This window comes from Corvus cornix, chromosome Z (genome assembly GCF_000738735.6).
Source record: "Corvus cornix cornix isolate S_Up_H32 chromosome Z, ASM73873v5, whole genome shotgun sequence".
Lineage (NCBI taxonomy): Eukaryota > Metazoa > Chordata > Aves > Passeriformes > Corvidae > Corvus > Corvus cornix.
The window spans coordinates 20,810,089-20,836,493 of NC_046357.1; the positions used below are offsets into that span (position 1 = coordinate 20,810,089).

Genomic DNA, 26,405 nt, shown 5'->3' on the forward strand with positions numbered 1-26,405 from the left:
AGTGAATGGAGACTTCTCTTCCATCTCTTATTGGCTTTAACTTTTTTTTTTTTTCTAAACTTCTCAGACTCAAAGTTTTAATTGAAACCAGAAGTCTATTGAGAAGTAACTGAGCCAAGAAAACCTCTGTTTTCTCTGCAACTAGGGATGGGGAATAAATAATTTTTAGCTGATGTTATTTCAAGTCGTTTGTGCTTTTTGATTCCTGCCAAAAAGCCCAGCACAGATTATTAACACATTATCATTTTAGGAGGATGCACTTTTTGAAATGCTATAAAATGGTGTGTTAGGTTTGTGCAGAGCCATAAACTATGCTGGTTGTTGGCAAACAAAAGAAACAGTGGCCATGATTTATTAGTAATAATGATCATAACTGAGCTATTTAGCTTGACTTGATGTATACTGGTTTCTCTACTGACGTTGCTCTGTATTGTTTTCAATAATGTACTTTGATTAAGTTGGGAACTGTTCTTGTTTAACAACTGCTATCGCTGTGTGTTTAATTAAGCCAAGGAATTAAATGGTCAAAAATGTCCAACCATAATTCTTTGGCTTCAGATGCTGCTTAATCTCCTCTTCTGCTCTCTTTTGACCCATCCTTTGAGCTCCTTTTCCCCACCACACGCATCTCTTAGGTGCAAGTGCCAATTTACCAACAGGACTCTTGTTTTCCATTACCAGATTTGCCTAATCCCAGTTTCAGTGACTTTTTTTTCCCTCTCAGTAGGGTTCAATTGCTCACACATAATCTTTCCCTTCTGTTTTCTTTCCCCTTTGGACAACACCCTCCAGGATTGAAAAACTCTTGCCTTCTGCCCTGAGACTTGCAATTACACAGCAATTTTGACTCTTGACCCAAGTAGTAGCAAGAAAGGCTATTGTCTAATGAACCACGTAAAAACAGTTCTGGGATCCAACAGATTGCTGTGATGGAAATGAAAGCTGTCCCACTGAACTGATGACTGATTTGTTTAACCATATGCCTACGCGGTTTTCCTTGCTCCCCATTAACTACCCATCTCTAGAGTATCTGTGATCTGTGGGTCTGAGACAATGCTGAAAGGCAGAATTAATAACTGGCAAAATGTGTCCCATGAAGCATGGAGGGACAGAGTTTAAGCTGTGTTCAGAAAACGCAGCACCATTTTTGCCTACCATAGCATGTAGGCACGCAGGGTTTTAGATTTGTAAGTACTGTGATTAATTATGCTTCTGCTGATAAGACAAGGGCAGCAAATGTGTGTAAAAATCATAGAATCAGAGAGCAATTTGCGTGGGAAGGGACCTTAAACCTCATCTCATTCCACCCCGTGCCATGGGCAGGGACAACTTCCACTATCCCAGGTTGCTCCAAGCCCCATCCAACCTGGCCTTGGGCACTTCCATGGATCCAGGGGCAGCCACAGCTGCTCTGGGCAAGCTGTGCCAGGGCCTTACCACCCTCACAGGGAGGAACATATTTCTAATATAGGTGACCTATAAAATAATATGTGGTCAGAGGAAATCCGTGGTAAGGTTTAGCCTCATTGCTGAGAAGTCCAGGAAATCTCAGTGCAGCATCCATCCAAAATTTAGATCTAGTCCAAAGCAAGAAAGGTGAGACTCTGTGGGAGAACCTTAGTGGAGAAGGTTCTCAGTGTTTTGCTGCAGGGCTTGTGGTTTCTACTGGGACTTGTTTTGCTGCTACTGTAGGTTCTGTTCTCATTACTTTCTCTCTTTCCAGCTTGATAAAAAAGAGTTTTCTTTCCCGTTATTCTCACTGAGGAAATAAAATCACTTACGCTTTTAGGAAATTGTCACCTTGATTAAAGATGGACTTTAAAATCCCTCAATTCTGTGTTTGAGCCTGGGGGGAATGTCAGATCTGAAAGTGATTTCCAAACTTTTGATATTGGGACTCCTTTTTCCTGCTGATACAGACATGAAATCGGTTTGCAAGTGTGTGTGGTTAGCAACACCTGGAGACTGTTTCTTTCTCCTCCCAATGCGAAGGCTTCACCTGATGTGCTTTCAAAAGCTCATTGCATTTTTGGATCTGCTTAGAGGTCTGCTGTTTGCTGGGACCAAGCAGAGCTCTGCAACAGGCAACTGGATTCTGAATTCACATTAATTGATCGTAAAGAGTGCAAAGTTAAGGGAGTGCAAAGTTAAGGGAATAAACAGCTGGGGGAATAAAGGAAGACAAAATAATTTCTTAAATTGAATAAAAGCAGTCAGAGAATAATACAGCTTATCTTTCAGAGCTGAGGAAATGAGTGAAGGAAGTAGCTAATTTCTGTTTATCAGCTCTTGCAAGAGAGCAGAGTTAGGAGCTATTTTGCCCTTGTGGAGCTGGATTTACTTTGGAGGAGAGATTGTCCAAATACAATGGTGAGCTTTTAAGTAAGGTTTGGGACAACTGAGTATGAAAAGAAATCTTCTGACATTTCATTTAGGGTTTTATTGTCTTTCATGTCTCTCCAAAAGACCAAATAGAAACTTGGAAGAAGAATGTATGACCAAAGAGGAAGGTGGCCAGGGAAGTACTCTGGGAATACAGACCCTGGTGCTGCTCACAGATCTCTGGGTCAGGTTTACTCTTGCTTAAGAGTAGGCACAGTGGGCCTTGTGTACTTGTCCATCCAGCTCAAGGGTTTTTCAGGGAAAATAGAAGTTGTGCAGGTGGTGAGGGTGAGCCTGAGTTATCTTTGCTGTGTAGGGCTCCTGAGTCTAATGCACTCTTTTGAAAGTGAGCACAATGTGTGGAAAAGCCATGCAAGAAGAGACCAATTTCCATGCAAACATGAGGTCAGAAGGTGGTGGCAAGGCTCTGACCTTTCCTGGTGAGCACCAGAGCATGAGGTGGCCCAAGGTTTGGCTCCGCAGTATACGGGGAGGAGCTGGGATTGTGGCTAAATACTGCTGTGGGGTGACCTATTCAGCTCCTCAGTGCCTCTGAAGGAGTGAATTCCTGTTTCCGTAAGGGTTGCTGCACAGTCCTGGGCAGATAAGGGCTCTGTGAGGATGGCAGCAATGAGAGCAAAGTTTCCTCTACTGTAGTATGATATAACCTGTAACAGTGCTTGGGAAAGCTTTTCAGAAGAATGTGTGGTAGGCAAGTAAGGAGTAACCCAGGACTCACTCAAATACCTCAATATTAAAGATGGGTTAAAGATCGGAAGCCTGAGGTTTTAAGCTACTTTGAAATTTTTGTTAGCCTTAACCTTTAAAACTGATATATATATGTATACAATGAATCACTCTCTTTCTGTCCTGGCATTATAGCAGATGGAGAAGCCAGTTTTAAGATGGAAGGGAGAAAATGATGATACTCAAACCAGAGGTCAAGCTGCAAGGCGTTACAGGCACGTCTTTCCTCCATATGAATCCACATATCCTGAATGTCCCACTTATGTGATTTCTAAGACTTGGACACTGGCCTAACTTCCCTCTGTGTTTCCAGACCCAGCGTATTCTGGAGTGATGCTGTGATCCATGCCTACCTCTCCTCGAGACTTCCTAAATACTTGGCTTTGGAGAATGCAGTGGGGTTTCCTCTGAAACTCCTGTGAAATCCTATTAGTTTCCTAGACACAGAAATCCTTCCTGTAGCATTTTTTCTTCTTTTTTTTTTTCTTTTTTTTCCTCTTTGGGTTTTTTTTTTTTTTTCCTGTCTAAAGCCTTCATATGGAGCTCTATAATGGGGATTCAATAGAATTCTGTAAGGGGAATCGTTCTCTGCTGAATTCCTCAGTTCTTTTTCAGAAGGGATCAGAGACACAAAGCTTAACTGGGGGAGTTCAGTAAGTGTTCAAACAGTATTGTACACATGTAAAGTGTTGTAGCAGGTATCTGGGCAAAGTGTTACTATACATGTCCATTGTTCCTAAGGTTGCAAATCAGTTTAAAATATTAACCCATACGTTCACATCCTTGTAATTTCCACAAATCTTTACCTAATGGGTTGAAAAATGTCATGCTTTCCCTCTGCTTTATGACAGTGTTCTTTCTGAGAAGCTGAGTAAGTCTCTCCAGCAATCAGTTTTTTTCAATTTATTCACAAAAAGTGAGAGTGGAAAGAGGAAACACTTTCCCTTTTTGAATTATTCTAACTACATGCTTTTGAAGAGGACAGCAGTCTCTATCTTATGGATATAGGGCTTCTTGATGGCCTCTGCAATCTTTTGGTCTTTCAGTGAGATAAAATTTGGAGGCCATGCTTTCTGATGCCATGGCAGATTAGAGCATAGACATCCTGAAGTCAATGATATTCTTGTAGTCTGTTTGCTTAAATAGAAGAGCAATGTCCCAACAAATCCCACTGGATAGGAGTCATAAATGACATTTTTTTAGAGGTGTTGGTTACATTAGATTAGAGTTCTACGTCATAGGAGATACTCACAGGACCATGAGTCCTGCTCCACCACATCTATCACCAGCATTGAAGAGACATCTTCTCTTAAAACATGCTGTCTTCTAGGTGTGACTTTCAGGACAGAACATTTTCTTCACCCTTAGCTCAGCAAATAGACCTCCCAAGGCCCTTAAATGAAAACCTTTGAAAAAGGAGCAGTGTGAGCAACAATTAAAATAACAATAAGCTGCATCATGGTCCTAGATAGGAACTGGGAACTTATTCAAACCCACACCCCTCTCCAGCTGGGGAGCAGCAGTACCAACACCTCAGTTCAGGGTTCTCTTGACCCATCAGAGCCCACAGACCAAACTTTGCTTGTTTGGGATCTAAGTGAAGGATTCAGATTAAGAGACTGCAATCCATAGGTCATTGATGAAGAGAGGTGTCACCCATGACTGACTTGACTTTGGATTCCCCCCAAATGTCAATCCCATCCCAACCTTTAACATCCTCATGGAGTCAGTGGTGTTACAAGTATTACCAATGTGAGGAAATGGCCTCAAGTTGCTCCAGAGGAGGTTTAGATTAGATAGCGGGAATAAATTGTTTCCTGGAGGGTTGGTCAGGCATCACAACAGGCCGCCCAAGGAAGTGTTAGAATCATCATGCTTGAAGTGCTCAAAAAAATGTGTGGCTGTGGCACTTGGGGACATGGGGTGGCCTTGGCAGTGCTGGGGGAATGGTTGGAGTCCATGATCTTAAAAGGCTTTTCCAACCTTAATGATTCTATGATTCTAAGGGAGTAACAGTCCAAAGTCCTGGTCCCACTTCAATAGGGATTCGAGTGGTGAATCTGGGGCTCCTGACCCTCTCTGCTGCCTTGGAGGGAGCCCGATGTGTGCAAAGAGCACAGTGAAGTAATTGAGCTGGAGAGGCCTTTCAGGCGTGCGGATACTCAGCAGGCTTTTAACTCCTTCTGACTCAACTTCACCCAGCACTTCTGTAACCACTTCCTCTTCAGCCTCATTAAAGGCAAAGGTGCTCCTTCCCTTTGCCCACAGCAGCTGTCAGTTATCTTGCCTTTATTCCTGGCCTCAGGTCTTCCCACCAGCATGCTCCCAGCTAATGTTTTTGTGCCTCTTGATATCACTGTCCCAGCACTGTGGGCTGCTCTTTGTCCCATGTGCATCCAGCTGCACCCACTTGTGTCCTGTGCTGCTTTTGCCTCGTGATTTTTCTTCTTCTTGTTCTATCCATGAGGCCTTAAGGGAATTTCTTGTATTGCTGGCCCCAGCACTCTCATTCCCCAAAACACTGATGTACTCTGCAGGACAAAGCAGCCCCAATTCCTTCCTCTAAATACCCCCAAGTTATTGCTATTCTTCTTGTATGCCCTTTAGACACCTTGTTTTCTCACGGTCCCCCTTTGACACTGGGGATGATCAGTGTATTACACAGCACCAAGCAAGACACTGCTGCTTACTCAGCATGGAAACGCACAGTGCAGTCCTGGATGGACAAAATCCAACCTTTCCTACTCCCAGCATCATTTGAAGCATGCAGAATGGAATAACATGGGATGTGTTTTTTGCACAGGCTCCAGACTGGGCACGGGACAAACCCTGGACAGAAGCCTTTTAGGTCCTCCTTGTGCCATCATTTATGGCTCTGAGGAATGGATGCTGAGCCAAGACATGGTTCATTCCCAATCAGATTTGTTGTTAGATTTTATTTATTTCTTTGTTTTTCCCAAAGGAAGAGGAAGCTGGTCTATTTGGCACATGTGCAAGCAAAAATGAAATAATGGAGAAGGGAAAAAATAAAAGGTGAAAGAAGGAGTCCCGTGGCAGCAGCAGTAAATAAAAACAAAACTCTCATTAATGATTTATAAAGAGAAATAATTTTTCCACACATTTCATGGTGCAGGGGGAAATGTTTGATTGGAGGGAGAAGAAGAGATTATTGCCCTGACATGACGGTGTTAGAAGGAGACAACTGTGTATGATGGCAGCTCTCCAAGAGCAGAGTCAATCTAGGAAAGTTTGGTAACACAGATGATGGAATTGTGGAGGGTTTTGCTTTCTGTGGCTGATCTCTGTGCCAATAACCTTTCCCTAAATACCCATAAAACTTTCCATTTGTAGCCTGGAGTAGCTGCCGCTACCTCCAGGATGGTGTGCTTGGCAAGAGCTGGCTGGAACGGAGTAAGTATTTAAGTCCTCTTCTGTGCACATTGACACTTCCTCCCAAAGAGTTTTATAGCTGTTGTTAATGGAATAAGTTTTATCCTTGCAGTGGCACATACTGGTGCATCCAGCAGAGTGCTTGGGGTGGTCTCTTGTGTCATCCCAGGAGTCACCTCTGTACACCACGCTGAGAGTGATGATGATTGGTCTGGGAGCTCAGCAACCTGGTGTTGACCTGACTTAGGCAAATCTACCGGCTTGGTTTTTTGTGTTGTAATGAGCTGAGGAGCAACTGGCATCTCTTTCTGCTTATCAGTGTCCTGGACACCTGATCTTCACAGGGAAAATGGGCAAAAACCACACGCCAGCTCTTGATGTCATTAGGATTAAATGCTAGACCTTGATTTCCTAGAGAAGTTGTGAATGCCTGGAAGTATTCCAGGTCAGGTTGGATGGGGCTTGGAGCAACCTGGTTGGTCTAGTGCAAGGTGTCCCTACCCATGGCAGGGGGTTGGAAAAAGATGGTCGTTAAGGTGTCTTTCAACACAAACCAAATTTTTGTTGTCTGCCACAGAGGGAACAAGTGGGAGGAGTTTGATCATTTTGGAGACCAGAAGTCTCTGTGAGGAGGTGTTCACAAGTCTGATGACTGCACTCCCTTTCCCAACACTGTGATACAGCTTTAGGTTATGACTGAGTAAGTTTACAAAACCTTGGTAGAGTTCTCAGGCAGGAGCTTGTAAAAGTCCTTGGGCAGCATGATGGGTACCTCTCCTCCTCCTGCAGATTGGTGGTTTGCTACGCTGGTGGTTGCCACAGCTGTACCTTGGGCAGTGTTGCTTTTATTGTCCTTGTGATTTATGGCCGTGTCAGTTGTTTAATCATTCAGTTGGCCCTCCTGCAAGCCCTGTATGATAGTTAGTTACTTACATAGAAAGGTGACTATCTGATCTAATTATAAAGTCTCAAACCTAATTATAGAGTCAGATATGATTCCATAATCTACTCTAAATGTGTCTATGTTGAGAAGACAGATATGTGTGTGTGTAATGTGCACACTTACATGCCTCTGTAATTACAGATGTTCTTGGATTTTCATTTATTTCTGCCCCTTTGTCTTGGGGAGGATGCTTGCAGCTTCATCTGGCTGTGACAGATATTTGGTTTACCATGTCTTTTTCCCTCCAGTGTGGCCTTTCCTAGCTCTCTTTGCCAGGCTTGCACACACTGAGGCAGAGCCGTCAGTCAGTGCTGCTCAGGAGGTGCAGAGGGATGGTAGCCCTTGGACTCAGCACAGTCTGATGGAAGCAAGTGAAGATTACATTTCTGGCAACTGCCATTAGCTCTTGCTCCTTGTTTTCATGTGGATAACCTGCATCTGGGACAGCTTTCATCCTGTCCTTTTGTACAAAGTCCTCACATAATCCATGCAAAATCAGAGGTAAAGCTGGAAGGATTGGAACAAAAGCAGATTTGAAAGTAGGGGGACCATGCAAAGAGGAATCACATTTCTTCTTCTAATTCACCCTATTAATGAATTACATACCTTAGTTAGATGGACACAAGGCAGGTGACAGGGAGAGGGTGTTTCCTACGTGATCCATAATGTGGACAGAAAATAACTGCCACAGTCATTATTTGAGCTCCCTGCCAAAGCTGGGTTGCTCTTTCAGAGTATCATGGCTTCAGGAAGTACATGAGGCTGTGGTCCAAAGCTGCCATAAATCTAGCTCCAGGGCTCTGAGCAGTGGATTAAATACACTACTGGTACATGACACTGATCCAGTATAAACTCACACTGGTTCAAATTTGCTCAAAAAAAAAAAAAAAAGCAGTTATTTAATTTTATCCCAGAAGACTTTGTATTTTATCATTTTATGTCACTTTTCTGCACCACACTGGCTTTATGGCTTACAAGTTTTCCTATCATCTGGAACTGGCTTTATGTCATCACAATGAAAATTTTAAGCTTCATATTGTGTGCTTTTCCATTCCACAGAAGTGTGATCAGATGCCTGTTCCTGATCAGCATCAAAGTCATGCTGCTGGCTATCTGGCAGTGCATGGACAGAGACCACAACCAAGCATGAATTTCCAATATTTTTCTTTTGCAAAACAATAGTGAAGAAATAGGGTGGGGCATTTTTGTACTCCAGTATGGGTTAACTGGGTTCAGTGCAGCTTGTCACATGCTGGGATGTTGGGTTTTTAAGACCCATGATGAATTCTGAAGTTTTGTAGACACTGCACGTTTCTGACCAAAACTTGCTCTTGGCTGTAACATGTGCTGTCCATTGGCCTCTGGCACAGAGGCAGCTGCATTTCCACAGTGCCATAAATGACCATGGAAGCAACCTGGGAGCCTTTGGAGTGAAAGGTGATATCTCATCATTAAACACTGCTGTACAGTGCTTTGTGGTGAATGATTTCAGAGGGATGGAAAGTAAAGAGGGTTCCAGGAATCCTGATATTTTGCAGAGATTAGGGATTTAACGCAATGTCCCATGGAAGAGTGCAAGAATCAAAGGCAATAGAGTCTGAAAAGTTGTGACCTCTGCTTTGCATTCCCTATGAGCCTCAGACTTGTGCCTTAGTTTCCCCTTATTTGAACCTGTTCAGCAGACATTTTTTTCTTTTTCACCCATTCACTTTGGATTCTATGAACGATATTAAAGCGGTCTTAGTAGTTACAGCGGTATTAGTGTAGAAGGGATTTCGGCAGCACCTCTTAAAATCACTCCCAAATCCCTGCTGGTGTCCCTAGTGCTTGAGCAGTTCAGAGGAACAGCAGAAACACCAGGCAGCTGAACCTGCCTTGCTTGCATGTGTCAAAACTGTGTTTGCTTGCTACTAATGTGGTTTAGTATCACAGAATCACAGAACCACTAAGGTTGGAAAAGACCTCCAAGATTATTGAGTCCAAGCTTAAGGCAAAAGCCATGCCAAGTATTATGTTCACTTTCATTTCACAGAGAATCCCAAACAGGGGAATTTCTCCTCCCTCTGATTGGCTCTCACTTCTGTTTTTGTCCTCGGCAAATTTTCACTTTAATCACTTTATAGCCCTGGCATCTGAATACTTACAAGCACCAGGTTGCCTGAGGCAGGAGAAGGGAGAGTATTCAGAAACCGTAATAGGAGACATCCAGTATGACCCAAAGGAAGGTCTTGTACTTAAAGGCCTCTTCCTCCAGAACAGGTGCCCAGAGGAGCTGATAAGAAACGTGAGCACTGGCAACAAGGCTGAGGAAGCAGGCGTTTGATTATTTCTCAGTACTTATCAGAGGAAGCATGAATCTCTCCCTAATTAAGAGCTAATGCCAACTTCTGTGAAATTTATTGTCATTCACCTGTGAATTATCCTCCTCAAATTTAACTTGACTGCAGGAAACCTGCTAGCAATAACACTTTCCCTTGTGAGCTTAATTTGGATGGTAAAATGCCTCTGTAGCTGCTCATTGAACGGGACTTGATGCTGGTGAGCATTGGAGGCTTGGAAGGGCAGCTTGGGTCAGCACTTAGAAGTTTAGACAGACCTCATGTCCTGGGTATTAAAAATAGAAATGGAGCTCTTCCAGCAACAGGATAAGGAGGAATGGCTTTAAACCAACAGAGAGTTGGTTTAAATCGGATATTGGGAAGAATGTATGTTGATATTGAGGGTGGTGAGGCCCTGGCACAGGTTGTCCAGAGAAGGTGTGGCTGTCCCATCCCTGGAAGTGTTCAAGGCAAGGTTGAACAGCCCTTGGAGAAACCTGGGATAGCGAAAGGTGTCCCTGCCCATAGCAGGAGGTGGAATTGGATGAGCTTTAGCATCCCTTCCAACGCAAACCATTCCATGACTCTGTGATTCTCCTTGCAGGCACTCTGGAGAGGGGAGGTTTCCAGTAGAGGTTACATGTTCAGAGGCCTGAAGTGAGGTTTCTAATTAGTCAAAGTACAGGTAGCCTGCCCAAACTAGAAAGACGGGTATGATGTCCCTGCACCCAAGTCATTTAACTATTAACCCTGAAGGAGAGTAAGGAGATATCTAAAACAATGACCCAGTTAATTCTGGGTGCAGCATTTGAGTGCAGGGTTATTTGTTGCTACCTGTGGGTCTGGTGATATCATCTGCAGACTCTTGGCAGAACAGGAGGCTAATATTTTTAAGTTGGGTTTAAGGTGGATTTGGCATGAATTTGTCTGACATGGCTGTAATGCAATGACTTTATTTATCTGTTGCTTGTTTATGCCGACCTGGAGGCACACGGCCAAGCAGGGATGAGTGTTTGGACATTATGACCCAGCGTTTGAGTCCAAGACCCACAACCAGACTTTGGAGCAGAAACCTGGCTTTTTATTCACCCTCCATAAAACATTACCCAGTGGCTCAAAACCTGAAGGACTCTTCCTGTCCTGGAGTCGTGAGCTGCATTTAAGCTCCCGTTCAGTTGAGGGTCCCAAGAGGGCTGGTTCATTATGGCAGTGGTCGCTTCCTTGCACCCTCGGTGCTTGCAGGCTCATCCTGCTGAGCTGCTCCAGAGCCTGCTCTTTGCAGCCAGCAGCGAGAGAGGTTAAAAGCCTGTGGGCGGAGGCCGGCACAGAGTGCCCATTGTACATGCGTGCATACCAGAGCGGTAACTCCCTGGAATGCTGCACCACCGAGCTTTTACCACCTTGTGTTTGTGCTGCAGCCCAGCAGAGTGTGTACATTGTGTCCCTCTCCACGTAGATTAACAATGCAAAATGGCAGATAAATAAGAGGGCTCTTTTTTTTTTTCTTTTTCTTGATTGGGCCGGTTGGAAGAGGAAGGTGTCTCTGACTCCCATCACCTTCACAGGCACAAGGAGAGGCAAGGTGCAAAGTCAGTCAATTAGGTGGAGCAGCTCCTCCCAACTGGGTGGCTTTCACGTACTAATTGTGTTAGTAATTAGCAACTACCACACGGTTTGGGTTCAAAACAATGTAAGGGCATTAACTAACCCACCCTACAATGGGTTTGAAGGATGTAAGTGTGATCCTTGTTCCCAGGGGTGAAATGGAGAGACTGGCTGACCATAGGGTGAGTCAGGGTAGGCCTGCAGGAGACCTTGGGTCTGTTAGTTACTCAAGATCATCTCAAATGAGACTAGTGACACCAGCTCTGGGAAATTAGTCTCTCCACTATTGCCAGGAGATGTGCAAATGAAGAGTTTTTGTGGTGTATTTCTATCTCCTGTGAGTTACAGAAACCATCCTTAAGGCCAGATGGCAATTCAGGCTCCAAGTTGTTTCTCTCCCTTTTTTTTTTTTCTTTCTTTTTTTTCTTTCTGCTTGGGTTGTCAGCTTGTGCTATTTATGGGAAGTTTATTTGAACTTGTGTCTTCTGGGACCTGGGTGGAGGTTCCCTAGTGATTTCATGGAGCTCTAGGATGCTTAGGACTTTCCACTTGTAGACATACGTGCCCAGGTCAGACAAGTGACACATGGTCACACTCCAGTGCAAATGTGGATCTACAACTAATAAAAGGCTCTTGTTATTACTTCTTGTTGAATTTCAAGCTCCTGCAAGGTACCTATAAAAAGCAAAAATAAGCCAGTGGTACAAGGACAAGTGTTTTTTCTGGGTGAGCTGTGCTTTAGAGTAGTGTATATTGGCACTGCTGTGCTGATTTGGTGATAGGCAGCAAGATAATTTTGGGGTTTTTTCTTTATGGTATATCACTGCCAAGAATGACCTGGCTGTGCTCAGATCTTGATGGCAGTTGGTCAAGTGCAGCTGAGCTAATCCAGCAGGGAGCTACTCCTGGTACAGCCTCTGTTTCAATTGAACATTCACAGCTTCTCCCTTTAGCTGAGATTTTGTAAGGTACCAAGTAGGAGTGTTTCTACCTCAAAGGGTTCCATCTCTGATGTTCTAAAGGAAGATAAAACTTGCAAGGTTGAGAGCACAGTCTGTGCATTATCCAGCCCCAGGCTTCACCACAGAGCAGTGGTACCCAGGGGCATCAGGAACTCTGGAAAACCTTGAGTTTAGCTTTCCTCCACACACCTCAATAGTTGGGACACTGACATGCCCTGCAAGAAGCCCAGGTGGATGCTCCTGCAATTCCAGCATCCCACAGAGCACCTTGGACTGCAGTTGGTCTGTAATGAATTATTCATCCAAAGCAGGATTCCCCTCAGAATAGCTGGCAGCCAAGGGCATGTCTCTCTCATACCTGGGAATTGAGAAAACAGAGAGTTTGAAACTCTGATGCTGATTCAGAGGGCAGCACCACGTTTTCTGTGCTCTGATCACTGGGTTGTTGTTTAACCCATGGCAAGTGTCTGAGTTTACTTTTTCCCCCTCTGGAAACCCTGTGACAGTGAGCACGTTGAGGTAATGAGGAGCTTCATGGGTGTGGAGAGCTGGCTGTCCTCTCGTTCATTGCATAAGTCGAGTTGAAGATGTTTGCATTTAGACAACACTTTGGATGTGGTTTTTTAAATATATATTCATTGTCATCAATTTAACAATACACATGGCTATTGTTCCTTGCTTTGTGATTTCAGATCCAGCCCTTGGAAGTGCTGGTCAGCTTTGGTTCCCATTGTGCTTCAAGGAAAGCCCTTGAGATGCTGCAGGGGAAGCCTGAGTGTGCCCTGTGCCCTGTTTCAGTCATCTCCACACTCATTTGATATATGTGTGTGTGTGTATACGTGCTAACTTCCTCTTTATTTTTTCCTTTCTTTTGACAGTGGCACATTTGGTCTCTTCTGAGCATCTTGCAGCCTCTGGGTGACCAGGACATTGAATTTGGTGGACAGTTGCCATTCACTCCCTGGGATCATATCTGCCCTTGCTCCCCTCATCCCCTCCTGTACTCCCCTTCCCTCCGACCAAACTCCAGGACGTTGTGGTATTGCTATGGAGCCCAGAGAGACTTTGAGCAGCTCCCGGCAAAGGGGGGGTGAGGCAGACTTTCTGCCAGCTGCTGTCACCTCCACGAAGCCTTCGCCTGTCTCGGGCTGCGCAGGGGAGACGATGCTGCCTTCATCAGGCGCGGGGAAAGGGATCCCAGTGAGCAGTGAGAGGCTGGAGCCTGAGGAAGAGGATGAGCTCGGTTCCGGAAGAGATGTGGATTCTACTTCCAATGCAGACAGTGAGAAATGGGTGGCAGGAGATGGCCTGGAGGAGCAGGAGTTTTCCATCAAGGAGGCTAACTTCACAGAGGGGAGTTTAAAACTAAAGATCCAGACCACCAAGAGAGCGAAGAAGCCCCCAAAGAACTTGGAGAACTATATTTGCCCTCCTGAGATCAAAATCACCATCAAGCAGTCTGGGGAACAGAAGCTTTCCAGAACTGGGAAAAATAGCAAAACAGCTAAAGAGGAGGACAGATCACACTCCAAAAAGAAGGTAGGTTCTGTTCTTTCACATATTTCTAGTTTCTCCCAGAAGCAGAGGGAGCAAGGAGGAAAAAAATCTCCTCAAACAATTTGTGTCCAAGGCATAACCTTTGCAAGAATTGGCCTTGCAGGAGCGCAGGGCAAGGACCATCCTGCACTGCCACATATGCATTGGGAATGATCTTGAGCTATCCTTCAGATGAGCCAATTCAGAAGAGATCAAAAGTTCAACCAGGCCTCTTCTATTTTTGTATGTAATTGAGTTTTGAGATTAATGATTACATGACTGAGAAATGAAGGAGCCCACTTCTAAACTGCTTTGTGCCTGAGCACTAATGCTCAAGCCTTTTGGCAGTTAAAGCATTCAACTGCATTTTTAAAATAGAGGTATGTGCACGGTGAACAATTGAATTCATTCCTGTATTCTGGGTGATGGGCTCCATTATTCTTGATTACAGCATTGTGTGAGTAGTGCTATAGTTATGCTACAGAAAATACTTCCATTATAAGTCTCATTTTCTTCCAGATGCATATCATTTTCTTGAAATAGCCTTCTGCAGAGAAATTTTTGGTACTTAAATCTGGGTAAAAATTGAACTTTTTTTTTTATTTTTTCACTTATTCAAGGATGAGAAAAGAAAGAAAGAAAATCCTTTCTTTGTATGAGCTGTTTTCAGGAGCAGCCTTTTGATTTGCTCTTGGCTTGATTTTTCTGTAGTGTTGCCTACACTTAGTACACAGACCAAATTTAGTTTGAGTGTATTAAGCAGTGCTGGTGGGGACCCAAATTGTTGGGTTAGTGGTATTTTCTGTCCTAGGCATTAACCAAGTAGTTTTGGTCAGGTTACAGTACAAATACTTCACCTCTTCCTCCTTAGTAGCACATGGGCTTCATGAGTTCAGACAGGAACACAGACTTGATAAAAGATGCACAAATGTCTCCAAAACCTGGAGAAATTAATCTCAGATTTAGGCTGTCAGTGATTAGGGTTTGGTTTTCCTCTTCATGCAGCTTTGATCCCTCTTCTCCCATACCTTACAGATGTGATGGGTACTCAAAGGGCAATGTGAAGTCTTGAGGAGGCTAATTGTCACCACCTCTTCCTGGAGAAATCCTCCTCAGCAGACTGACTTAGACCAAAATTTTCATAACTCAAAATCACTTTTTTAAGCATCGACATTTCCCACTGACTCAAGGCAGAGCCCGGGGAGATTAACATCACTCAGTCTTAGAGTACTTTTCTTACAAGCTGAACTTGAAAACAAACCAAAAAATCCCCAAATGAAGGGGATTTTTTTTTCTCAGAATCTTCTAAATGGTGTAGTGTATGGGCATGAAAGAAGTAGCTCTTTTTAACACAGCAGAGGTTTGGCCCGATAACACTTTGAGAAGAGATTTTCCCACCTACTGAAAAGGATGGGCTGCCTTCTTAGCACTAAGCAATGTCTAATTTCCACTTTCCTGTCCTCCCTGAATGCTTGTAGAGGTCTCAGGGGAAACAGCGGTTTTATGGGACTGTGCTCAGTGACAGCAAAAGTGTCACAAGCAATCCTTCCCTGGCCATGTAAACAGAAAAAAAGAACTGCAAACCACTGCCTACTGTTCATGGACTGAGGAAAATATGACTGAAATAGAAATCAGAGCCTTCATTTGTCTTTATCACCCAGTCAGATGGGCATGGAAGGTGTGTTCTGTGTGGTCATCCAAAGAGGTTGAATAAATAAAGCTAAGCATAAGGAAGTTATGTGCAAAAAAACCCTAAACAAAAACCAAACAAACCCAGTGTGAACAATAGCTAAAAAAGCACCTTGTAGCATGGTTATGCTCAGGGTGATGACCTTAATTGCAGGAGGATAAGGAGTTTGAAAGAAATAGATCACTGCTCAGACGCGGCTGCATCCAGCTTGCACCTGTGCTGTGAGGTCGGAGCAGGCTGGGGCTGTGTTCACACACACCCTGAGCTCAGGCTGGGAGCGCTTTGGGTCAACACTGGTCTAATCTGGCCATTAAAACAAACAAAAAAACCTCACCACCCAGCAGGTGGATGCTCTGAGCAGATGGGGAGAGGGCTGCTGCCCCGGTGCACCATTAGCATAACACCCAACGGCTGCCGCGCGGCAGCTGCTGAGCCGCAGCTGTGGCAGAGATGTCCCCAGCAGGGGTCTGGAAGACCCCAGTGCTGTGATCTCGAGGGGTGTGATGCCTGGAGACCTACAGCCTGCATCACCAGCATGGGGAATAACCTGCATCCCGGCAGCCGGGGCAGATTTCACGCACACCTGCCCCTCGGTTCCAGGATCAGGCTGTGAGCACCTCGCATCAAGGGGTGATCAAAGCCACTGCAGCAAGGGAGGCTGAAATTGAGTGGAAGAAAAGTTCCAGTGCTGGCAGAATGATTTCTTCTATGGCCAGTGTCTATCTTGTGGCAGGTACAGAAATTTTTGGGGGGGAAGATAACTAGGAGGAAAGAGCAAACTGAAACTCACTTGGAGATGTAGATCTCTGGTCTATCCTTTTCCTGGGAAGAGGAGCATGCAGGAACCTTCTGCATGTACTTGCAGAACCATTGAGAGCGGCAGTAGGGGTTGTGGGAAAAAAAAAGTGTTTTATCACATTTAAATGGTTTTGGTGGTTTTGAAATTTCAGCATTAGGCTGTTCTGATTGCCTGTTGGTTTAATCAGCACAAGCTCCAGAAAATCAGCTCCTGGCAGCAGAAGGAGGGAACAACACATTTAAAGAGTGGGACAGACCTTCAGGTGGCATCAGTCCGCTGTCCTTTATGGATTTTTGCCAGGAGGGTTTGGCCCAATATACACATTTCCCTTGCACACGGGAGCATTATTTGAGTTTACCACCTTGCTCGTGGTTGCAGAGAGTACACAGAGACTGAGCTGCAAGTGCCATTCTAACGCCTCTGGTGGGTGGGAGTGGTTGTCCTGCACATCATGGAGTAGCACCCCAATTTATTTTTCCCTTGAGGAAGTGCACACTCTATCAGTACTTGAAAAATCCCCTTAGCTTGTTGCATAATATTTCCAGATACATCTCCAGCAGTCCCCAGTGCTTTGAAATACCACTTCAGCATTCTTGCAGGAGTTTCAATACACACAGCACAGAGAGCAAGTAATGAAAACATGGAAGCAATTTAAGTAACAGCATGTGGGTACACGAAGGACTGGTAATGCCAGCAATGTAAAAAGGGACTGTGAACTGGGGATATAGCATTTATTCAGTGGCCACTTAGGGAGGAAGAAGATATGCCTGTTCTTAAGCTTTACACTGCTCTGCTAATTAGGCAGTAGGGTTTAGTGCCTGATTTCTAAAGCTGTGGTCCAGAGAGCAGCGGTAATTAGAAGGGGACTCTGTGGAGAGCCACGATGCTCATGTGCTGAGGCCCGGGGTTTTTGCCTTTGATTCCAGCTGCTACACTATATTAAAAGACATAAACATACATTAAATACTTTCCTCATGTTGCTTTTCCATGCGAGCAATCGCCCCAGGGATGTTATGTGATCCTGAATGGGAGGGGAGGGAATTCAGGAGAGGATCTTGCTGGGTGCGGTTGCTGATGCCCTGGAGAGGGGAGGGAGGCAGGGGCTGAGAGAGTACCAGTGTTGGGAACCTCTGCTCTGCTAGCTTGAATGCTTGGCTGCAACCCAACAACTTTTGGTGTTTCTTTTAAGTCCAGACCACGCCAAGTTTCACGTCGGCTTCCCCTACTTGAAAAAAAGAGTAAGGGTAGTTTCCTAGCCCTTTTCCCAGGGCTGCTCAGAAGTTGAATCATAGCTCGAGCTGCGTCTCTGGCTGCTTGTGTGGCAATTGGAAAGTGCACAAAAGTTCTGTAAGAGTTTTCTCTTATTTCAACCCTTTGGCACCTGGGGATGGAGCGGGCTGAACCGTTGCCACTTCCAAACCCACAAATAGCTCATTTCATTTAGTCTGATTGGAGAGGGAGGGAAGAAAAAAGCCAGGAGCCTAGAGGATGTCCTGCTGGAATGCTGGCAAGCCCTGCAGCAGCTGCTCTCTCACCTGCAGTAGGGTTGCTCGAGTCAACCACCTCAGCAACACTAAAGGTGTTTTTTTCTTCAGATAAGGAAACATGTTATCAGTCTGGAAGAACACTGAAAGTGTGGCACCAAATGCAATGAAGCAACCTATCAGCATTCCCTGCCTGCCACGTAGCATTTAACAAGTCCCAGATGAACAGTTATTTCTCTGGTTCTGTTTTGTTTCCTTTTTTTGTCCCTTCCCTGCATTTGTTTTTTGGGTTTTTTCCTATTCTCTTATGTCTGTAAACACTTCATTTTCCACTTCTTCTTTCTTTAAGCATAGTCTGACAAAGGTTCTTTGGAGCTTTCATCATATGCATAACATCCTTCTTCAGAGAATGTAAGTTAGTGGTATTGTAATTCGTAGGGTTTTTCGAGAGCTTGGGATGGGTGAATGCATTTTATTGCTGAGAGATAAGCACAGCAGCAAGTCAATTGGAAGTAAAGCTTCCTTGTGTGTAGTCAGAGGAAACTCTATCTGGATTTTCTTCCAGTTTTTTTTTTTTTTTCCTTTGAGTTTCTGTAGGTGTTTGCCATTTCTCTGCAGGAAGCAGTTCTAACACTTTCCCCCTTGAAATTCAATTCACAGTCTTCCTTTTCACTGCCCCACATATGCAGTGGTTCACCTTTCCTTGAGGACTCTCTCATTCACGTGTTCTCACCACTGCTGATGCCGAATTGATTTTTACCTTTTTTATTTTATATATTCTCTATATTCTTTAAACATATATTTGTAGCTCTGTAGCCTATCATAATATTCATAGCTAGCACTTCACCTACTCTATTAGACAGAAAGACGAAATAAATTCCCCAGTGGTTCCAAGCTGGGGGTCCAAGGTTAGATTCTTGGGGAAACCAAGGTTGAAACTAGCTGTCCCAGACACATTTTCATAAGCAAAGTCCAGTTCCTATCTAAAGGGGGGGGGAATTCAAAGAGGATTGAATGGGAGGGGAATTACCTCACCACTTATGTCTCTAATTGGTGATTTTTGTCAGATATGCCAATTTGCTGAACATATAAAAATTGTATTCATGTTACTCTGTGGGTGCATCTTCGGCGTCTTCCACCTGGCGAGCTGTGCACCTATGGATCCTTATAAAGGTAACCCCTTTTTGTCACCTATGTCTGGCTCGTGATTTTAGGACCAGCAAAAAGGCGTCATTGCACCCCTCCTTCTTCCCCAGAAGATCACAAGTGCTCCCCCTCCTCTCCTTCCCCCTTCTTTTTACTGATGGCTGCACACTGCACTTTCCCTCCAGGTTCTCGTGTGCATCTGCAGCTCTTGCTGGATTACCCCTGTGCTGGACTCATCTCCCCAGTGATTTGTGTGCATGATCATCCAATTGCTCATTGTGCATGCTTATCCCTCTTTGCTAAGGGCATCCCTGTGCAAGATGTCATCTGAGTCAGCTCTTCCTCTTGCGATCCCTAATGTGGCTCAGGGGGTTGGCGTAAGTGCGTGCTCCCTGTGGCTTAGCGAGGAAAAGGGACTTGCGTGTTAGTTGTACCTGCTTGAAGTGTCAGGGTTTGATTTACAGCTTCTTTTTCTCCCTGCCCCCCTCCCCCCCCAAGGATGGAACATCCACAGTCCCTTCAGCCTTGATGTGTTTCAGTGCTGGTTTAGTCCCTGTTTTTTCTTAGTAAAGCCTTGAGACAGCTCTATGTGATGCTTGTGGCAGGTACGTGGAGCTCACACCAGCAGAGTAGACCTCAGCCTCTTCCCAGGTCATGGTATAGTGGTAGAGCCCCAGAAGTGCCAACAGAGTGGAGGAGTGTTCTTCCAGCTGCCTCCAAGGTGAAACTGGCTCTCGAGCAGCTGAGAGATCAATGCAGAGCTGCTCCAACAGGCATGAGGCTCCTGGCATTTTTACAGTCTTTCTACAAAAGCCTACGGGTGCAAAGCCACAGAAACTCAGCTCTTTGATAGTCATCCCAGGTTTCCTTCAGGCTAGCTTTTCTTTCTACCACATTGTTGAAGGCACAATTGAAACAGCTGCAGTTTGGTGTTCTCCCACCTCAGGTGTCTTAGGCTCACTGCAAAAAGAGAACAGGAATGAATGTTTGGCAGTTTTTTTGGTTTGTTTTTGTGAAGAAATGAATTTATTCACTTAAGAAACCAGTTTTTCTAGGAGCTGAGAACCACTTAGGTTCGTCTTGGTCCATGAAGGCACCTGAGGTGCTCAGACTGGGAGCCGAGTCATCTTGATTCCCCACATAGCCATCTGGAGGAGGCTGGTCCCACCTGAAGGCTGTTTAAAGCCTCTCTGTGAAGAGCTGGAGGGCTGGATCCCAGCTCTTAACCCTTCCTTCTCCTTCAAAGCTTGCTGGAGAAATGTCCATCTTGTAATACGTCCTGGATATCTCATGAGAGGAATAAGGCAGAGTGTCTTTTCCAGCTCATTGCTCTGCCTGACCCAGCTGATGCCCATCCCTCACTGTCTGTGTGCTCCCAAAGAATTGTGACTTTTTTTTTTGCATCTAGTCAAGTGTGTCTTCAAGAAGCAAACATCTGGCAGTGAAGGGATGGGCTGAGGAAATGTAAGCAGGCTTTTTCTGCTGAACACAGTGTGCCAGACCAGGAAGACTTGGTGTACTTGATTAGCTGCCATATGACCAGGGCTTGGGGAGGCTGTCTGTGTTGAGGACAGGTTTTGTTTTGCAGCAGGCTCTCCCTCCCACAGCTGAGTTTCGATGGCCCTCTGTGACATTTTCTTGTTTACTTGTGCTGTGTCTTTCTCTTCAAACCATGACAAAGTATCCACAGACCCGGTGTTGGGATTGAGGAGATGCTGCAAGGAAGAAACTGGGACAGGTGCCGGAAGCTGGGGATCCAGGTGGAGGTCCTCAGCCCCATCACCAAACTGCTGCAGGAGAGGGTGCAAACCCTTGGCCAAGTCAGTGCACATGAGGTGTTTCGAAAGCACCGTGGCCTCCAGGCTGACAGAGATGGAGATGTGATGTGTTGGCATGTACACCCAGGGCTGCAAACTGGCTGTGTTTTCATTTGCAGAGGTTTTGGGGTGTCAGTCCTTCATGTACACGTTGTTGTTCTTCCAGCATCAGCTTTAGCCTGCAGCGCTTCCCTTCCTCCCTTTCCAGGCATGTCTGACCACAGATACCTTCTGGTTTGCCTACAGACTTTTCATCTTCAATTCCTTTTTTCACACCAATATACACACACACAACACACCCAGCTAGCCCCCTCAGGTCAGGTCTAACTCTTTACATGCTTCATTCCTAGATGGGATTCTTGCTGGTCCCATTCTCCTGCCCAGCCAGTGGGACTGAGTAACAGACCCATCTTAGTCCATTTGAATGGAAACTGTGGTTTTACCTGGTGCCCTCGGCTTGTCTTTTTTTTTTTGATTTTTCTAAGAGAATGGAGGCTTGTGACAATTGGTTTCTGGCCACTTTCCTATGTGACTTCTCTGGTGTCTAGAGATGAATGAACTTTCCAGCCAAACCCTTTTTGGGACCCCCTCAAGGTTCCCTTTCTTCTCACCAGAGAACAGTTTGAGCAAAACTTGTTAGAATATTATATCACAAATATTTTGGTTTTGCATCACACTTGATCAAAACTGGACAAAATATACAAAAACTTTTGAGGAGAGAGGACTGTGCAGGCAGGCAAGGACTTTGTATGTGCATTCACATACACACAAACACAGTGTCACCATGTTAGCCTTGTTTCCTTAGGAAACTGGTCTAAAAATATCCAGTATAAACATTCATTGTTTTGTTCTTTAACTCTGAGACTTTTCCAACTCTTCAACCTTAAAATGATTCCATTTGAGATGTGACCCTCGAGGACTAGTTCAGTTAGCTGTGTTTTCATAAGAGCATTATTTTCCATTTCTTGCCATGACCTCTAACGTGAGTTAGGCCAGCGGCTGTTGTCTTCTTCATTTCAGGACATAAAGTGCTATTTCTGCATTGTGGTTATGTTTGGACTCTGAGCTGCAGGTGGTTGCTATAAGGAAAGGGATTCTCAAGCCATGGTGCATGCACCAGTAGCATTACACTGCCTCCAAGTAGGACGGACAACAAACTCCTCTTCTCCAGAGTGGGCAGAGTAGTATCAGGCCAAACATCTTGTTATTATTTTTCTTTCTTCCTGGAGCTGTGAGCACAGTGAAAGGAACAGCATGAGGGCTAAGGTGTCCTACTACAGGTTGAAAATCAGGTTGTACATCTGAGATGTGGCTTGGATTGTGGCCAAGACTGGTTTGCTGAACATGAGGACATGGTCATTCAAGATAGATGGTCAACCACAGCTGTGTTTGCAGAACTAAGTGGGGTTTTAAGGTGCCGCCCCATGCTGCTGTTGTGCATCCATGATTGCTGTTGGCAGGTCCTGTACAAAGGAAAGCATCAGGAGAGCCTGTTGTCCTGCAAGCCTTTCACAAGTTCCATAGAGAAGAGGATAAGTGGAACCATCTTGTCTCTTAGTACAGAATGTGAAGTAGAGCAATGAGCTTAAGTGACTCACTCAAGGAACCTGTCACAGGCCAGGTTAACACTCAGACCTTTTTCACTGAGCTGTGGTTGCTTAACCATGGCACTGCTGAATCTCCCAGGGGTGGCCTGATCTCCAAGGACTGAGTGCAGACCCCTTCTGGAAACCAGTCCTCTTCTAGCTGTCATTTAAACAGGTTGATTTGTTTCAAAATGGTAAGCTGTCTGCATCTTCCCTACTCACTTAAAACTTATCTCAGGGAGGAGCTAGGGCTGGATGCAGAAATGAGGGAGTGGAGTTTTGGGGCCAGCATGCAATTGGTTGACCTAGATGCCCTTAATAATCCCTTCTGGTCTGTAAACCCTAAAATGTGGTAAGAGTTGAATGAGGGATATCTACTGGAGTACTCATTATCTGCTCATCAGTTTCTCATGGCTCTCTCTCACCTGGGTGGCAAGGTTTGCAGAGAGAGATGGTATCTTTTTATTGACATTGGGTGTTACAAAAACCCTACCACTATAAACTTGGGTGGTTCATTGAGGAATTTCAGTGCTTCGCAGCATCTTAACTTCATGTGAGCTGCTCTCCTTCCACATGGCTGAAAGATGAGAATCAGCCCTGAGGGGATCCGTGGGTAATTTTGACTTGCCCAATGCTCTCACTTTTGGAAGGAATGTGGTGGCACAAGCAAAGGAGCCAGAGGACATGGCCCCCCTCTCCCCGTGCTGAGGACTCTGACAAGGAGACGGCCAAGCACTGGACTTCAGTGTGTCACCACGATCACACCCTCACCTCACTGCAGGGTGAGTCACTGGTTCCCCAGCTGGTGCTTCTGTGAGAAGGCACTTCTGTAACGTGGCTGGCAAACATTTCCCAGGAGGATGTGAAGGAAACAGTTTCCTCATACCTCCGAGGTAGAGCTTACACTGGGATTGCTAAATAGACTTTTATCAGTAGTCTCCCCTGCTCCTCAGTAGAACATTGTGCCTCAGTATCTTCACCAAAATTTTATCTGCTGTATTCCCAGGTGGGTAATTTGATGAAAGGTCACCCTTAAGACTAAGAAAAGTAGACCAGAGGCAGATATTTTTTTCCACTGTGGAGCAGCAACACTAACAGGGTCTTGACCAGCCCTCACTTCTGCCTCCCACCAAAGTCTATTCAGCTGCAGGGGTAGTCCCTACATTAGTCACCTGCCTAATTTGTATTAACAGGGAGCTTGAAGGCACTTCTTTATTGCATCTTCCACTGGGAACTGATGCTGTTGGATTGATAAGGTATTCTACTTCTTATATCCCTTCTTGTGTGCAGGTTAGACAGGGATAATTAATTTGTCCTGTCCATTTTCTGACATTGTGTCTACCAGCACACAAGCTGGTGAAGTTCTCTTCCCAAAGACAGCCTCTTTCTTTCCATGGGATACTTTTCTTCAATAATTTATGTAATCAGCAGGACAAATTCCCTCCAGCCTTTTCTCTCTCTGGTCTTAATTCCATTGCATCACTTGTAATTATATTCCTGATTCAAAGTGAGGGGGTGGGAAAGCCTATTTCTTTCTGTGACAACAGCACAGCCACCTCAGGAGGAAATGGGGAGAGGGTGATGGGGAGCGACTGATTTGTCCTGAGGTCATCAGCTCTGGGTGTGGGCAGGAGCTGCTATTAGTCACTGGGGACAGCGACTGCCAGCGCTGGGAATCTGTGAAGCACAGGGCGGCCCTGCAGGAGGGCAGCACATCCCTCGCTGCTCCCTGTGGCTTGGTTGGCAGCTGTGGTTCATAACCAAGCCATGCTTCGTCCTTGGAACCAACTTGGGTCCTTGGGACGTGGAGGTCTGGGCTCTGCTTGCCGTGCACTCAAAGAGAGTGGGAATTTGGCTGTTCATGTTATCTAGAGGATGTTTTTAAGAAAAAGCAGGGCAGCTTGTGGTAGACAGCCAGATGCTCAACTTGAGGCTTTCAAGTTTGATAGAAGGGCTGGCAGTGATTTGCTCTTGGCTTTCTGCATTTGCAGGAGTTCATATCACTGATATATATGAAAGACTTTGGTAAAGTAGGACTGTTGCAAATTACTGTCTAAATAAGCCTTTTACTATCTATACCTTAATGTGGCCACTGAATTTCACTACCACATGCTTAGATGAGGATTGTCCTAAGGTGTTGAAAAGGTAGGAGATGGAAACCCTGTCTCTTTTCAGTCTATCTGGCCTGACTTAATCTAATATACTTAGCATGAGCCCATGGGGTACAGCAGCTGCATGCTGGAGATAGGAGTCGACTCAGTCCATCTTGGCCACATGGTTTAATAGGCCTATGAAATCCCTGGGTCAAAGGCCAGCCACCATGCCCATCTTTGTCACGTCTCAGTGATGTGTATCCTGGCAGGTTTTTCTTTTTGTTCCTCCCCAGCATGGAAAGAACCATCTGCCAGCTTGGCTTTCAGAAGAATTTTGAAAAATACCAATTTCCCTTTGTTGAGTGGGGTGTGTGTGAGGGGGTGGGGGTACTCAGGACAGAAGGAGGAAGGAGAGCCTGACCTAAAACCAAGCCAGTATTTTCAGGGATTTTAGAATAGCTTGCATTGTGTTTCCTACTCCCCAAGGAAGGGTTGTCCTCTGTCTTCTTTTCTCTTTGATTCGATTCCCTGCCACTCTGTGAGCAAGTCAGAAGCTGCAGCTGCTGCTGTCAGCTGGGAAGGGAGTCCTCTTGTTTAAAAACCATGTGTTAATCCCTGGTTAGAAAAAATAGCAATGTTTTATGCTTCCCTTATAGCCCCCTTTTCTCTGTGCATCTTGACTGCCTGTCCACAGACTTGCCACTTGTGTGAAAACAGATGCAGGTTGACACCAAAGAGACTCAACAAGAACCACAGGTAGCGTGAAGGTCTGTAAATAAATAAGCCTAAAGACTGGACACAGTGACCAAATATAGTTTTGAGAGTAGGGTGGGAGTCAGAAAGGACAAGCATATTATGAGGTCTGGGGAAAAATTGTGGGGACCTTTAGGAATAAGGGGAGATGTTTTTGTCATAGCTGTTGGACACAGATGGGTAGAAGTGTTTGCTCACGGGGCCTGTGCTTTGTTCCTGAGGAAAAGCCAGCAGCCCAGTGGGAGAGGAATTTAAACAGTGAGGTAAGGAGAAAGGAGGATTTGGGCTCTGCCAGATGGAAACAGCCATGCAGGCAGTGCTGGAGAGGGTCTGATGGGTAAATAAGAGGCCCAAGGGGCTCAGAAAGTTTACCATCAGGTGTGACACCACAGCATTGATGGGTGAATGCAAAAGGTGGCCTGAGGCTGAAATAAGAGAAAAGGAAAGGGTTTTGATTTTGACCATCAAGAAACACCTTCCTCTTTCCTAGTAGAACAAGAAAACGAATCACCACAAAGGCAAAAAGGACTTAGATGATGGATGGTACTTACAGAAAATTGAAGGTTGTGCCCTGTAACTCTTATAGATCATAGAAAGATTCAGGTTGGAAACCCTTACCACAGGCAGAGACAACTTAGACCATGTCATGTCTGACTACTACAAAAGAACACAGAATTTCAGCTCTTTCCTAAGGTTTCCAAGCAGAAAATTGAAGCAGACAGAGGTGTCTCACCCGGGGCCACTGGAGAAGCCATCCCACCATTCACTGCCCCAGCTGCAGCAAGGACCCCTGCTCCCACCCCATGGCTTGGTGGATCAGTCATTCTCCCACCACGCCCCAGATCTCCCCATCCACAGGCTGCAAGAAGCAGCAGTGGTCTTTGCAGGCTTTTCCTGCCACCCTTTCCCAGACATGCTGGTGGGGCCAGACCAGCAATGCCCACCCACCATGGCAGGGGCTGGCAGGTGGGCCAAAGCTCTCACGCTCGGGCTCCTTCCCAGCAGATTACTCGTGACCTCTGCTCCCTGGTTTGGGTGACAGGAAGGAGCCAGCAGCCACAGTCTGTACCCCAAGCTGCTGCAGTGTCTTCCCCGCCGTGGCCCCTCGTTAATAAAGAGGTGTAATTGGGAGCCCTCCCTCCATCCCGTCTGGT

General features: G+C 45.3%; 1 protein-coding gene across 3 annotated transcripts in view; it reads left to right on the forward strand.

Annotated features, from left to right (window-relative positions):
• Positions 1-26,405, forward strand: part of SETBP1 (SET binding protein 1) — a 270,177-nt gene that overhangs the window by 3,133 nt on the left and 240,639 nt on the right. For all 3 annotated transcript variants that reach the window (XM_039566804.1, XM_039566805.1, XM_039566806.1), the window contains exon 2: positions 13,226-13,886. In XM_039566804.1, the coding sequence (XP_039422738.1) occupies positions 13,395-13,886 (492 nt within the window). In that variant the 5' untranslated portion in view covers positions 13,226-13,394. The remainder of the gene's footprint in view (positions 1-13,225; positions 13,887-26,405) is intronic.